The 16,221-nt window shown below is 37.5% G+C and overlaps 1 protein-coding gene across 1 annotated transcript in view; it reads right to left on the reverse strand.

Annotated features, from left to right (window-relative positions):
• COL24A1 (collagen type XXIV alpha 1 chain) overlaps nucleotides 1-16,221 on the reverse strand; it is a 396,719-nt gene that overhangs the window by 13,864 nt on the left and 366,634 nt on the right. Inside the window, exons 55-56 of the mRNA XM_018045691.1 lie at nucleotides 6,457-6,492; nucleotides 6,323-6,349 (exon numbers count right to left, since the gene is read on the reverse strand). Of these exons, the coding sequence (XP_017901180.1) occupies nucleotides 6,323-6,349; nucleotides 6,457-6,492 (63 nt within the window). The remainder of the gene's footprint in view (nucleotides 1-6,322; nucleotides 6,350-6,456; nucleotides 6,493-16,221) is intronic.

A 16,221-nucleotide genomic window follows, 5' to 3' on the forward strand; every position in this document is an offset into this window, starting at 1 on the left:
AGTTTAGAGGTCAAAAAAGGCATCAATCAAGTAATCTAAAACATAACACATTTACAAATTGGGATATGTGCTATTAAAGAAAAGTGCATGGACCTATAAGAGAAATTATGGAGTCTTATTTAATCAAATTTGGAGGATATAAGAGACTTGGAAGGAATAGATCTGCATAGGCTTCCTGGAGGTAGTGATATTTGAACTGAGATCTGAAGAATAAATATGAATTGTTAGGAGAATGGGTGGGAGAGTTTTCTAGGCAGAGGTGCCAACACAAAGGCCTAGAGATAGAGAAGCATGGCCTACTCAAGAAGAAAGGCTTTAGCATTAAAAATCCTATGCAAGTTAATTCTGACCATCATGTTTGTGAGAACTGGCAGATTTTGGACATGGGTCAAAAAAAAATTATGGCACTAAATAGGCAATTGACTTAAGTAGGATGGGCTTCCCTGGTGGCTCAGAGGTTAAAGCGTCTGCCTGCAATGCAGGAGACCTGGGTTCGATCCCTGGGTCGGGAAGGTCCCCTGGAGAAGAAAATGGCAACCCACTCTAGTATTCTTGCCTGGAGAATCCCATGGACAGAGGAGTGTGGTGGGCTACAGTCCACGGGGTCCCAAAGAGTTGGACACGACTTAAGTAGGAAACAACAGCCATCTTTATTTGTCATTAGAGCTTTGATCATAGAAAAACTAGCAATGAGCAGTTCTCAGGCTCTTCTGACTCAGGACCCTGTTGTACTTTTAAATAAATAAATGTAAAGGGCTTTAAAGAACTTTTATTTATGTGAATTATAGCTTTTGATATTTACCATAGTACGAATTAAAAATATAAAATTTAAAAATGTGTTAAATAAACCTATTACATGTTAATATAAATATTTTTAATGAAAAATTAACTTTTGAAAACTAAAAAATTTGTAAAAAGAATGGCACTGTTTTATACTTATGTATTCTCTTTAATGTCTGAATTAATAGGAAATAGCTAGATTCTCATATTTGCTTCTATTTTCAATCTGTTAAAATGTTATTTTAGCGGAACTATATGAAGAACTATATGAACTATATGAAGAAAATCCGGCCTAAAAGAAGATATGCAGTTGGCAAGAAAATATTTTAGTAGCCTTTTCAAATAATTGTGGATATTCTTCTTTGACATTATACTGTAACTAGACAAGTGGGAGTTAATTAAGTGTTAGTTGAAATGCGAAGTCTGAAAACTTATCTATAAATTTTATACTCATATTAAAATCTATTAATCTATTAAACTTACAAGATGGATTCTAAAAAAAAATCATTTACCTACTTTGTTAAAAATCATGATTTTAAAAAAATTCATGATTCAATTACTTGGAAAATGGTTAATGAGATAATGCAGTCCTTCCAAATACACGTTTTATTATGTTGTATCAAAAGATTACATTCATTAACATCATCACCAATCCCATCATAAAAACATAACTATTGGGAAGTTTTCAAACTTGTAATACATCCAAGCTTTCAATTGTTACTGTTGCTTGAAAGCTTGAAATTTATTATTGGTATCAAGTTGTCAGTTGTTCTCCTTAAAATGACAGGCTCACTTAATTCATTTTCAAGAAAATATCTGCCAAATCCTCATGTTTAAACAACTGTCATTCTGACAATTCAAAATGGTGTTCCATGAAAAAAGCAGCTAGTTCAGCTTGCAACTGAATCCCACAAGCACTTTTGAGTCAACCATTGTACTTCAGTGCAGCAGAACTGATCTATATGCTCTTCCATTTTATCACACAGAATATTTAAAAAATGTGTGCTGAAGATCAGAGACTTAGGAGACAGGAAAAATGGTGGACTAATGACCTCCCAGAATTCTCTCTTCTATAAAAGCAATGAGAAAACTGGAAAAAAGAATGTCAGAATGAAGTATTTCAGAATTACAGAAATTAACAAAATGCTTGCTGTAAATCCGGGGAGCATTCACTTCAGAAAAATAGTTGAATTTTAGGAAGGGCAGCGAGCTCTGTAAAGCTTTAATTTGCCTTATTCCCATGCCTCTCTTTCCAGCTCTGTGGTAGCTTTGAAAACCAACAGCCTGCAATTGCAGTGAAAACAAGACGCCTGGAAACCACAGGAGGGAGTAGAATGGGGCTGAGAGTTGCTTCAAAGCCTCCTTTCCAGTGAAATGTTGTTATTTGACCTGTCTGGTGGTTCCCTTAAAGCCACCACTTGCAAGGCTGTCTTTATTTTACCTGACTCAGAGCTCACTCACTGCAGAAAGTCTTTCCTAAGGAACATGAAAAAAATTTTAGATGGAATTGTTTAACTTTGTGGCTGCTAGAAACATTAGAAGACAGTTGGGGCAAACAGGCAAAAATCAGGGAATGAGATGTCCTTAGAAATTCTGAAATGCTCTGGTGTGACATATTCCTGGAAATGCATAGGGCTGGGCACATGATCAGAAAAACACAAGAAGGTCCTAAGCTCTCTCCTCTGGCTCATCTTCAGGCTCTGTGAAAATAAGAATTTGTCAGTTGCCTGGCTGAGAACTGAAGGGATGCTCCAACATGCTCACAGAGACCCTTGGCAAAAACTGGGAAACATTAGTTCTGGCATTTAAGGAAACCTCTCTTCAACCCTTAGTTGACCACCAAACTAACTGAGTAGAGACTTTAGTGTTCCCATATGTCAAAGAACACAGACTTTATTAGGAAAAGTCACTAAATAATAAAAACAACAAATAAAAACACTAAACACTAAGGTTGGGGTGAATAATTTGACTTTCAGAGATGCCACTCTATATTATTTAAAATGTCCAGTTTTCAAGAAAAAGTGACAAGCCATGCTAAGTAACATTAAAGTGTGACTCTTATACATGGGAAAAAAATCAAGCAATCAATGGAAATTGTCCCTGTGGAAGCCTACATGCTGAATGTAGTAGACAAACCTTTGATTAGCTATTTTAGATATATTCAGAGAACTAAAGGAAATCATGTCTACAGAACTAAAGCATGAAAAAAATGTCTTACCAAATAAAAAATGTAAGGAGATAGAAATTATAGAAAAGAACCAAGTATAAGTTTTGCAGTTGAACGTTAACAGTAACTGAAATGAAAATTTACTTGAGAGGCTCAACTGTAGATTTCAGTAGACAACAAAGAATCAGTGAGCTTGAAAACAGTTTATTGAGATTATCCAGTCAAAGGAGTAAAAAGAAAAATTAATGCAGAAAATGAATAGACTCATAGATCTACAGAAACCATAAAACATACCAATGTATGCATGATGGGAGTCTCAGAAAAAAGGGGACAGAAAGAATATTTCAGGAAATAATTGCTGAAAATTTCCCAAATTTGATGAAAAATATTAATCTCTGCATCCAAGAAGCTCATTGAACTCCCCTGCTGCTACTACTGCTAAGTCGCTTCAGTCGTGTTCGACTCTGTGCGACCCCATAGACGGCAGCCCACCAGGCTCCCCCGTCCCTGGGATTCTCCAGGCAAGAACACTGGAGTGGGTTGCCATTTTCTTCTCCAAAGCATGAAAGTGAAAGTGAAGTTGCTCAGTCGTGTCCGACTCTTCGAGACCCCATGGTCTGCAGCCTACCAGGCTCCTCCATCTATGGGGTTTTCCAGGCAAGAGTACTGGCGTGGGGTGCCATTGCCTTCCCTGTGAATTCCCCTAGATACCTCATAATCAAACTGTTGAAAGCTAAAAATAGAGAATCTTGACTGCAGAGAGAAGGACTCATCATATCCAAGGGATGGGATTTTTCATCAAAAACCATAAAGGTGAGAAAGCAGTAGGATGACATATTTGGAGTGCTGAAAGAAAAAGACTGTCAACCAAGAATTCTATATCCAGTAAAACTATCCTTCAAGAAGAAGGAAAAATGAAGACATGCCTATTTAAACAAAAGCTGAGGTAATTTATCACTAGCAAACCCTTCCTAGAAAAACAACATATGTAGTCCTTTGGACAGAAATAAAGGATACAAGACAGAAGTTTGAATCCACATGAAGAAATAAATATAACTGGTAAAGATAACTATACTAGTAACTATAAAAGAGAGTATATATCCCAAACAATTTTGAAGAAGGACAACAAAGTCGGAGGTTTCATACTTTAATTTAAAAACTTACTACAAAGTTAACAATAATCAAAACAGTGTGGTACTGGCATACAGATGGACACATAGATCAATGAAACAGAGTGCAGGAATAAACCCTTACACATATGGTTAAATAGTTTTTGAGAAAGGTGTGAAGGCCATTCCCTATGAAGAACAGTCTGTCAACAAATAGTGCTGGAAAAATTTGATATCCACATGAAACCCAATGAAGTTAGACTCTTACTTATAAACAAAAATTAACCCAAAGTGGGTCAGATAATTAAAGGTAAGAGCTAAAACTCTCAAACTCTTAGAAGAAAATATATGGGAAATGCTTCATGATATTGGATTTGGCCCTGATTTCTTATAGATAAAACCAAAGCTAAGGTTCCAGTGGTCATGTATGGGTGTAAGAATTGGTCTGTGAAGAAAGCTGAGCACCAAAGAATTGATGCTTTTGAACTGTGGTGTTGGAGAAGACTCTTGAGAGTCCCTTGGACTGCAAGGAGATCCAACCAGTCCATTCTGAAGGAGATCAGCCCTGGGATTTCTTTGGAGGGAATGATGCTGAAGTTGAACCTCCAGTACTTTGGCCGCCTCATGCAAAGAGTTGACTCATTGGAAAAGACTCTGATGCTGGGAGGGATTGGGGGCAGAAGGAGAAGGGGACGACAGAGGATGAGATGGCTGGATGGCATCACTGACTTGATGGACGTGAGTCTGAGTGAACTCTGGGAGTTGGTGATGGACAGGGAAGCCTGGTGTGCTGCAATTCATGGGGTCGCAAAGAGTCAGACATGACTGAGAAACCGAACTGAACTGAACTGAAGGTAACAACACAGTATACAGCACACATATTTTTTCATTTAATACTCTTACTGATTCCTCAAAGTTACATATTCTTATCCACATTGTTCTCAGAGCAAAACTCTCTCACGAGTCCTAATTCATTTTGGCTGTATAGGAACACAAATATTTTCCAAGTGAGAGAGGGAAATGGTGACCACAAATCTGGCACTTTAACGTAAACATTTTCACTAAACACATTTAATTTACCAATGATGTATGATCTTTCTACAACTTGTTCTTTATTAGGAAGGCACCTATGATATATCAAAGTCATTATAAAGTGACAAGGCAACTGATCAGGGTTTTTCTAACCTATGCAGTGTGATGATTGAGGAGGAAAGGAAGAACAGAGAAGCGGAGAGTAAAGATTTTTTTTTAAAAGACATTTGCACTGATGTTCATGCCAGGGAAGGTTTCAATCCCGATCAGACAGAAAGGGGGAATAATTTTTTAAAAAAAATTTTAGAGAAATAGATCTCTTGTTTCCAAGGAGACAATCTTCCTGTGGCACTTTGCTTGAAAGTTTTTCCTTGTCCTGAAGAAAAGCTGAGGGAAACGAAGAATTCCTGACCTGCCGGGAGTGGATTGCACTCCCAGTGATCCACCAGCCTGAAATTTCAAAGATCCAAAGCAGAGAAGCATGTAAGTAAGACTTGGAAGGCATGGGACTGGCCATTTGTCTGAACTGTGTAGCCATTAGTGAATCTTGGTTAGGCAGGAAATCAGACCAAAGACTGCTGCATTTGACCAGAATTCTGTAGAAATGGGGCATAGGTGAGGTTGAAGATAGGAAACCTCTTGTAAGAAGTGGGAAAGCAAAAATATTACCAAGTAGGACAGTGGATACAACACACAACAGAAATCAATCTGAAACACTGAGGCCAGGAGATGATAGCTGATAATGAAGCAACAGAAGTATCGCCTCAAAGATAGGAGTAGCAAGTGTGGGGTTATAATAAATAACAAGCAAATACTGATACACGAGAAGTCCGAGGGCTTCCACAGCCACCAGCAGCTGAGAAGGATTCATGAAAACCTAAAAACGTGGAGAACTCTGGTTGACAAAAAAGAACATTTGAAGGAGAGCTAGCATTCTGAAACAGGAAGAAATGGAGGGAGTTCTTTGTGAGTACTAATTATGTCAGACATTGTGCTGAGCACTTTACTTATTTAAAACTCAAATCCATCCAAAAAAGTAGGAGATATCATCCTATTTTATAGACAAAAAGTCTGAAGCCCAGATTTAAAGTTCTATTAGAGTTGTGAAGACCCTATATAAGATTAACAAAAAGAACAGAGGTAGGCAAAAGGGATACCTTTAACAGAGAGTTAATAGAAGAAGCTTAGAAAAAAATTATACTAAGGTAAAATGAACAAAATCAAGAAGACTTACTCTTGGGCCAGGTGCTCCAGGTGGACCCTATAATACCAAAAAAAAAAAAAAAAATTAAGTACTTAGTAGATATCTCAAACCAAGCAGGTGCATAAGCATCAATGGTAAACAGATATAAATGTAAATAAACTCACTGGAGGCCCTGGTTGACCTCTTGGTCCTTGGGGACCCTAGGAGAAATGGAGACAAAGCACAGTATGTATACATTATAGTTTTGATTTGGTATAAAAAAACTATGAAGATTCAACTGATATCATTGCCTTTTTGTACAAGGCAAGTGATAAGATTCAAAGTTATTTTAGTATTTTGAGGTTCTATGTTCTTCAATTCAGCTATCACCCACATTCATGAACAAGCTGTATATATAATCTCATATTTTGTTGATATCACTAGAAACCAAATATATTAATTTTAAACTGAAAAATGTAAAATTTAAAAATGTTAATTATAAGTATGTTTTCCCTGTTATTTCTATCTACCATTCACCAAATGGTAAAAAAAAGGAAACTTCAATGTTCTTGTGAAAAAGTGAAAGTGTTAGTCCCTCAGTCATGTCTGACTTTTTGTGACCCCATGGACTGTAGCCCACCAGGCTCATCTGTCAATGGAATTCTCCAAACAAGAACACTGGAGTGGGTAGTCATTCCCTTCTGCAGGGGATCTTCCCAACCCAGGAAGTGAACCTGGGTCTCCTGCATTGTAGGCAGATTCTTTACTGTCTGAGCCACCAGGGAAGTCCAGTATTCTTCAACATCTTTTCCTTCAACATCTAACTATAATTTGGTTACCCATTACTCTTGATCTGACCTCCAAATCTTTCCCAAATACTACTGCTCCATCCTTATTGTAAATGTCTTAGTTTAGTGCTGATCACACTACGGACTATGTTTGTGTCCCCTCCCACATTCATATACTGAAGCCCTGGTCTCCAAGATAGGGGTCTTTTGGAGCTAATTAAATCATGTGGAGCCTCTATGAATTGCAGTGCCCTTATAAAGAGAGAAAATGGAGAGATGATCTTTCTCTACATGTGAGGTTGTAGTAAGAAGGCAGCTATCTGTAAACCAGGTGAAGAACCCTCACTAGACATTGAATCTGTTAGCACCTTGATCTTGGATTTCCCAGTCTCCAGAACAATGAAAAATAATGTTTGTTGTTTAAGCCATCTAGTCCATGGCAATTAGTTATAGAAGCCCTAGCTAAGATCATGCGACTAGTTTGACTTACTGACTTTTTCCTTTCTACTATGCTAACTACATTCTATTTATAAAATAGAAATCTAAATATATCATTGTTTAATTAAAATCATCCCATGGCTTTTTGCTGCTTAGTGAATGAAGTATAAATTTCTTATCAGTTAAATACAAAAGTATATGTTCTTAGTCAATGTGCACCCCTGCCTTTTCAAAAACTTATTTTTTCTGGAACTTATTTCCACTTACTCTCCTCAACACATCCTAAACTCCATATATAACCAACTACTTGTGGATCTCTGAATCATCCAAGTTCTATCACACATACATTCTTTTGCATGTACTATTTTCTTGATCAGGAATGCTCCTCCTTCCCTTTTCTATTTAATCCCCATTATTCTTCCAATACTTGTTTAAAACTCTCTACCCACCTTGACACTTTCCTCCTCTTCAACTAACCACTTATGCATTCCTGCGGACCTCTAAAAGTGTCTTCAGTTTAGTTCAGTCGCTCAGTTGTGTCTGACTCTTTGCAACCTCGTGAACCACAGCATGCCAGGCCTCCCTGTCAATCACCAACTCCTGGAGTTTACCCAAACTCATGTCCATTGAGTTGATAATGCCATCCAACCATCTTATCCTCTGTTGTCCCCTTCTCCTCCTGCCCTCAATCTTTCCCAACATCAGGGTCTTCTCAAATGAGTCAGCTCTTCTCATCAGGTGGCCAAAAAGATTGGAGTTTCAGTTTCAACATTAGTCCTTCCAACGGACACCCAGGACTGATTCCCTTTAGGATGGGCTGGTCGGATCTCCAAGGGACTCTCAAGAGTCTTCTCCAACATCACAATTCAAAAGCAGCAATTCTTCGGTGCTCAGTTTTCTTTACAGTCCAACTCTCACATCCATACATGACTACTGGAAAAACCATAGCCTTGACTAGATGGACCTTTGTTGACAAAGTAATGTCTCTGCTTTTTAATATGCTGTCTAGGTTGGTCATAACTTTCCTTCCAAGGAGTAAATATCTTTTAATTTCATGGCTGTAATCACCATCTGCAGTGATTTTAAAAGTGTCTTAGTCACTCTTTATTTCCCAGAACAGGAACAGTGCCTGATACACAGTAGATGTTCAAAGATTGTTAACGAATGAATGATGTTAAAATTAACTAGTATTAGTTTAGAAATTAAAAATAGTTAAACATTTAACTATTCTATTTTCTAAACTAATATAGTTTGGTATATAGTAAAATATGAAAAGTTATGCTGACTTTTTCCAAAATGAACAATAGTAATCACTGTTAAGAATGCTCAAAATTTAACTTACTTGATGGTCAAATGATTCAAATTCAGATTATGGTTAAAAGGTGACAAAGCAAAATTTATCCTCAACTGAGTTTTGGATAATCTTGATGCTATGCTTGATTAAGTATCTTTTATGCCAAGGCTGTTGATTCTAAATATACTGTGACAAGAAGAACAACAACACATAGTAACTTAAAAAAAGGATAGAGTATTCCAACACCATGTCCGTTGAATGTTTCTTAGTTTGCATGGTTTATGGTTACAACTTAAAGCAGAAAATGCATAAAACTTTTGACCCAGAAGCTGCATGATAAGTTAGAGAAATTTCGTGTTGGACATAGCCTTTTAAATGTACAAAGGCTCAGAGTGAAACTAGCTGGGTAAGTTTCTCCATTTTGGATCAACATTGTAAAAATAAACTTTTAACCCTACGTAGCATATTTTTTAGGAAAATTGCACTGAAGGTTTAGTACAAAATATCTATCTTATCTTTGAAAAAGCTTTTTGTCATAGAAAGAAGAAACTATTTTTACTGAGCTTGTTATCCAGAACAAGTTAGATCACCACAAATATGACAAAATGAAATAAATTCAAACTAAACAAGACAGGGCAAGACAACCCCAATGAAATAAGTGCATAGAATAAGGCCAAGTAAAACAAATTATTATTCCAACAATAAAATATTTATTAGTTTTTTTCATTCTTTTACCTAACCCACTACTAAGGAAAAGTGACTCACTTTCTCTAGATATTATATAAACAAGCATGTAAAGAAGGTTATCATACAGTTTATAATAAAACTATAATTGTCTATGTTAATTTCCTATAAGAGAAACCAAATTAATGTGAATAATTATGGATGTTATTTGGCTATAGTGAAAGCACTACCTTTGCAGATAAATTTGCTCTCCATTTAATCCCACAAGCTGGAATCAAGATTGCCGGGAGAAATATCAATAACATCAGATATGCAGATGACACCACCTTATGGCAGAAAGTGAGGAAGAACTAAAGAGCCTCCTGATAAAAGTGAAAGAGGAGAGTGAAAAAGTTGGCTTAAAGCTCAACATTTGGAAAACTAAGGTCAGGGCATCTAGCCCCATCACTTCATGGCAAATAAATGGGGAAACAGTGGACACAGTGGCTGACTTTATTTTCCTGGGCTCCAAAATCACTGCAGATGGTGATTGCAGCCATGAAATTAAAAGATGCTTACTCCTTGGAAGGACAGTTATGACCAACCTAGACAGCATATTAACAAGCAGAGACATTATTTTGCCAACAAAAGTCCATCTAGTCAAGGCTATGGTTTTTCCAGTGGTCATGTATGGATGTGAGAGATGGACTATAAAGAAGGCTGAGAACTAAAGAATTGATGCTTTTGAACTGTGGTGTTGGAGAAGACTCTTGAGAGTTCCTTGGACTGCAAGGAGATCCAACCAGTCCATCCTAAAGGAGATCAGTCCTGGGTGTTCATTGGAGGGACTGATGTTGAAGCTGAAACTCCAATACTTTGGCCACCTGATGAGAAGAGCTGATTCATTTGAAAAGACCCTGATGCTGGGAGGGATTGGGGGCAGGAGGAGAAGGGGACGACAAAGGATGAGATGGTTGGATGGCATTACCAACTCAATGGACATGGGTTTGGGTGGTCTCCGGGAGTTGGTGATTGACAGGGAGGCATGGTGTGCTACCGTTCAGGGGGTCAAAAAGAGTCGGACATGACTGAGCGACTGAACTGAACTGATCCTTCAAAAGTAACATTCTTTTTCATTAAACTTGAAAAATACTGGTCAGTGAATGTCCTTAAACCTCAGCATGTTATATTTTGCCTTTATGAAAATGAAGTCTTGATTTTGTTTCATGATATACTTTCCTTTAGGCTGACGTGAGTTTGAGTGAACTCCAGGAGTTGGTGATGGACAGGGAGGCCTGGCGTCGTGCTGTGATTCATGGGGTCACAAAGAGTCAGATATGACTGAGCAACTGAACTGAACTGAACTGAGATAGAGAGAGCTTCCCCTTCATCATTTAAATACAGAAACCTGTCTGATAGGATGTTTAGCAGCATCAGTGGTCTCCACGCAATAGACACCACTTGGAACTCTCTCTTTTCTGCAGTGTGACAAAAATGTCTCCACACATTGCCAAATGTCTCACGGGTAGGGGTGCAATATGGCTCCTGTGTGAGTACCACTCGTTTAGTGGGTTTAATTAGGAGTTTAGAAATATTAAATAAGACTATTAGACAGTTGGAGAAGGAAATGGAAAGTCAATCCAGTATTCTTGCCTGGGAAATCCTATGGACAGAGGAGCCTAGTGGGCTATTGTCTGTGGAGTTGCAAAAGGGTTGGACAGGACTTAGCAAGCAAACAACAATAATTATTAGACAGCAATGTAATTAAGATGGAATGAATGAATTATAATATATAGCAGAATAACTACATATCAGGAATCCATTCATATGGAATCTGTATGTGGGTGGCTAGGCTACTCTTAATGTAGGTGGGAGATGTGTACATACCATTTTCCTTATGCAAGCTGCCCCTGACCCTTATTTTCTGAGAGGTACTATGATTAATAGAAAATCATGGGATTTGGGAGAACTGAGCTCTGGTCTTATCTCCGTACCTAATTAACTGTATGTTCTTGAAGGAGTCATTGTACATTTGGATCTAGAATATCTCAACTGTAACATAACAGGTTTGGTAAAGATAATTTCCAAGATTCATTTTAGAATTGTGATTTTTCAAGCCTTTTATCAATTTTATTCTTAATGTTTTGTATCTGGAAAAAGAAGGTCACATATGTATACAAATTGGGAACTTTAATTTTGACATCTGTATGAATGTAAGGAGAGTGTGTACTTGAATTAAAAGAGTTTGATAATTTTTCATTTGAATAAATTATACATTCTATGAATTTTAACAAGAATCATATACATATATGCTTCAAATATCCAGCAGGTTTGGCCTTGGAGTACAAAATGAAGCAGGACAAAGGCTAACAGAGTTTTGCCAAGAGAACACACTGGTCATGGCAAACATCTTCTTCCAACAACACGAGATGACTATACACATGGACATCAAAAGATAGTCAATACAGAAATCAGACTGATTATGTTCTTTGCAGCCAAAGATGGAGAAGCTCTATATAGTCAACCAAAACAAGACAAGGAGCTGACTGTGGCTCAGATCATGAACTCCTTATTGCCAAATTCAGACTTACATTGAAAAAAGTAGGGAAAACCACTAGAACATTCAGGTATGACCTAAATCAAATCCCTTAAAACTGTACAGTGGAAGTAACAGATTCAGGGATTAGATCTGATAGACAGAGTGCCTGAAGAACTATGGATAGAGGTTTGTAACACTGCACAGTAGGCAGTGATCGCAGCCATCCTCAAGAAGAAGCAATGCAAAACGGAAAATGGTTATCTGAGGAGGCCTTACAAATAGATGAGAAGAGAAGCAAAAGGCAAAGAAGAAAATGAAAGATATAGTGATCTGAATGCAGAGTTGCAAAGAGCAGGAGAGATAAGAAAGCCTTCCTAAGTGATCAGTGCAAAGAAATAGAGGAAAACAATAGAAGAGGAAAGACTAGAGATCTCAAGAAAATTAGAGATATCAAGGGAACATTTCATGAAAAGATGGGCACAATAAAGGACAGAAATGGTATGGACCTAACAAAAGCAGAAGATATTAAGAAGAGGTGGCAAGAATACACAGAGAACATACAAAAGAGACCCTAATGACCCAGATAACTACAATGGTGTGGTCACTCACCTAGAGCCAGACATCCTGAAGTGTGAAGTCAAGTGGGCCTTAGGAAGCATCATTGCAGAAAAAAGCTAGTGGAGGTGATGGAATTCCAGTTGAGCTATTTCAAATCCTAAAATATGATGCTGTGAAAGTGCTGTACTCAATATGCCAGCAAATATGGAAAACTCAGCAATGGCCACCAGACTGGAAAAAGTCAGTTTTCATTCCAATCCCAAAGAAAGGCAACACCAAAGAATGCTCAAACTACTGTACAGTTGTACTCATCTCCCATGCTAGCAAAGTAATGCTCAAAATCCTCCAAGTTAGGCTTCAACAGTATGTGAACCCTGAAGTGAGAACTTGCCGATGTTCAAGCTGGATTTAGGAAAGGCAGAGGAACCAGAGATCAAATTGCCAACATCTGTTGGATCATAGGAAAAGCAAGACAATTCCAGAAAAACATCTCACTTCTGCTTCATTGACTATGCTAAAGTCTTTGACTGTGGGGATCACAACAAACTGGAAGAGATGAGAATACCAGACCATTTTATCTGCCTCCTGAGAAGTCTGTATGCAGGTCAAAAAGCAACAGTTGAAAATGGAAATGGAACAATGGACTGGTTCAAAATTGGGAAAGGAATACGTCAAGGCTGTATATTGTCACCCTGCTTATTTAACTTATATGCAGAGTACATCATGCAAAATGCTGGGCTGGTTGAAGGACAAGCTGGAATCAAGACTGCCGGGAGAAATAGCAATAACCACAGATATGCAGATAACTCCACTCTTACAGCAGAAAGTGATGAGAAATTAAAGAGCCTCTTGATGAAGGTGAAAGAGGAGAGTGAAAAAGCTGGCTTAAAACTCAACATTCAAAAAACAAAGTTCATGGCATCTGGTCCCATCACTTAATGGCAAATAGATGGGGAAACAATGGAAATAGTGACAGACTTTATTTTTGGGGGCTCCTAAATCACTACAGATGTTGACTGCAGCCATGAAATTAAAAGATGCTTGCTCCTTGGAAGAAAAGGTATGAAAAATCTAGACAACATATTAAAAAATAGACATTACTTTGCCAACAAAGGTCTGTACAGTCAAAGCTATGATTTTCCCAATTGTCACGTATGGATGTGAGATGGGACCATAAAGAAGGCTGAGTGCTGAAGAACTGATGCTTTTGGACTGTGGTGTTGGAGAAGATTCTTGAAAGTCCCATGGACTGCAAGGAGATCAAACCAGCCAATCCTGAAGGAAATCAATCCTGAATATTCATTGGAAGGACTGAGGCTGAACTGAAGCTTCAATACTTTGGCCACTTAATGTGAAGAGCTGACTTATTAGAAAAGACCCCGGGCCTGGGAAAGATTGAAGGCAGGAGGAGAAGGGGGAAACAGATGAAGAGATAGTTGGATGGCATCACCAACTCAATGGACATGAGTTTGAGCAAGCCCTGGGAGTTGGTGATGGACGGGAAAGCCTGGCATGCTGCAGTCCACGGGGTCACAAAGAGTTGGACACCACTGTGCAACTGAAGGTCAACAATGTTCAAATTCTTAATTTTTTAATATTTAGGACATATTTCCCACTGACTTTTTTTTTTCCTTATAATACTTCAAACATCCTCTTGTCTTTCAAACTGGGAGTAAGATAATTCTGCTAATCAAGAATTGTGAAACATTTCGACGTAATATTTGAAAAAGTGTTAATGAAACTCTCCAACATTTTACTAATTTTCATTAAACAATACAATATGAAAATGAAGCAGCTAATCTAAAAATTCATGCTGGATGCTTTTCATTTTTTTCTACTGCTGTGGCTCTAAGTCAAATGTTTCAGATTGTGATATTCCATCAAAATTGTTTTTGGATGACTAACACTAGTATATTATTTCTAGTATGAGTTAAACTTTTAAAATAATTTATCCCAATATTTCCAGCAATCTTTTTTGCATTATTTACTTATCAAATATTACTCAATCATGTTCTAAATGCGCTTGAAGCTCTCATGAAAATCAAGAGATTTTTGTAAGCTTTCAAGATTAATTTGCTATTAACATGAGAGTTCTGAAGCATAGGGAGAGAAGGAAATTGTAGTGCTACCGACTAGGGGGTTTTCTCAGGATGTCATCAAACTCTGACTCAGTTTAGCATGTATTTATGAATCCAGGAATGTATTTTTAAAATAGTCCACGGGGAAACAGACATGAGACAAATATAGAATAGAAAAGTAAGTCTTTCATGTAAAGGAATACAGAAATAGTTCTCTTAGTGGTGAAGGACTTATTTGGAATTGTTACTATAGTTAACAGTGTTAAACTGTAGAAGATATAAAGCCTCCTAACCAGGAAATCCAAATTCACACTAACAGGTATACTTTTCATATGTTGTGTAATGAGCTCCCCACCTCGTTTTTAAGGCACTGAATCATGATTTGGTCTTGGTACAAGACTTGGTAAGAACAGCATAGCTTTATAAATTCTTATGCCAGCTTAACTAAAAATAAGATTTATAAAACCAATAGACTGTTGTGACTCTGATCTTTGTACAAAGAGTGTCATATTTGTCCCAATAAAGTAGGTCTTGGTTAATGAAATTCTTTCCCCAAATGCTCCACGTACTAGTATTATTTCTGGCTGACCCCCTCAATGGTATTACATTCTGAAACACAGTAGCTCATTAGGAATCTTTAGAAAGTCAATTATTTAAATCATTCCCTTTAAGAAAACAAACCTATAGCATCTACTGAAAAAGTCCTAAGGAGAGTATAAGAAATGTAACTAAGCTTTTCCATAGGATGAAAGCAGAAAAGGGTTTAAGTAAAGGTTTTATGTATTAAGTTAATTGCAGATGGTCTCTAGGAATTAAAAGATTATTTCTATAAAGCTCCCTAAATCATAATGGAATCAAAGGAAAAGAGGTGATGAAAAGATATTTAATACCAGTTTATTCAACAATGAAAATAGAATAAACTAAGAATTCTAATGTGCCAATTAACCCTATTTTTCAGCAGCTAATTTTGCTACCTACACTGTGTCACTGTGTCCCGCACTTTGGGACTGAGTTTATACTGTTTCTGAGGAGAACTATGGTAACCACAGGCTCCCCAGGTGGTGCTAGGGGTAAAGAACCTGCCTGTCAGTGCAGGACACAGAGATTGATCCCTGGGTCGGGAAGAGCCCCTGGAGGAGGACATGGCAGCCCACTCCAGTATTCTTGCCTGGAGAATCCCATGGACAGAGGAGCCTGCTAGGCTACAGTTCAGAGGATGGAAAAGAGTGGACATGACTGAAGCGACTTAGCACAGACACATGCATGATAACCCACAGAGCAAAAGATATAAGAAGTATGTTAATTCAGGAAATGTTACTTTAACCAGCTAGACCTGGAAGTACTTGTTAACTTTTTAATTTTAGGGAATAGCATTTATTTATTTATCAGTTCATTTCTCAAACGCTATCTACTATGTGGTAGGTTTTATTCTGGACACTGATTACCAGTGTATCAAAGTTCTCTGCTCTCAAGAAGTTTATATTCTAGCAGAGGAGATAGAAAATGAATACTTTCAAATAGCACTAACTGCTATCAATAAAACAAAACAGGAAAACTGTGAAAGAGAATGACCAGCAGTAACAAGGCCACAT

Source organism: Capra hircus, chromosome 3 (assembly GCF_001704415.2).
Source record: "Capra hircus breed San Clemente chromosome 3, ASM170441v1, whole genome shotgun sequence".
NCBI classification, from domain to species: Eukaryota; Metazoa; Chordata; class Mammalia; order Artiodactyla; family Bovidae; genus Capra; species Capra hircus.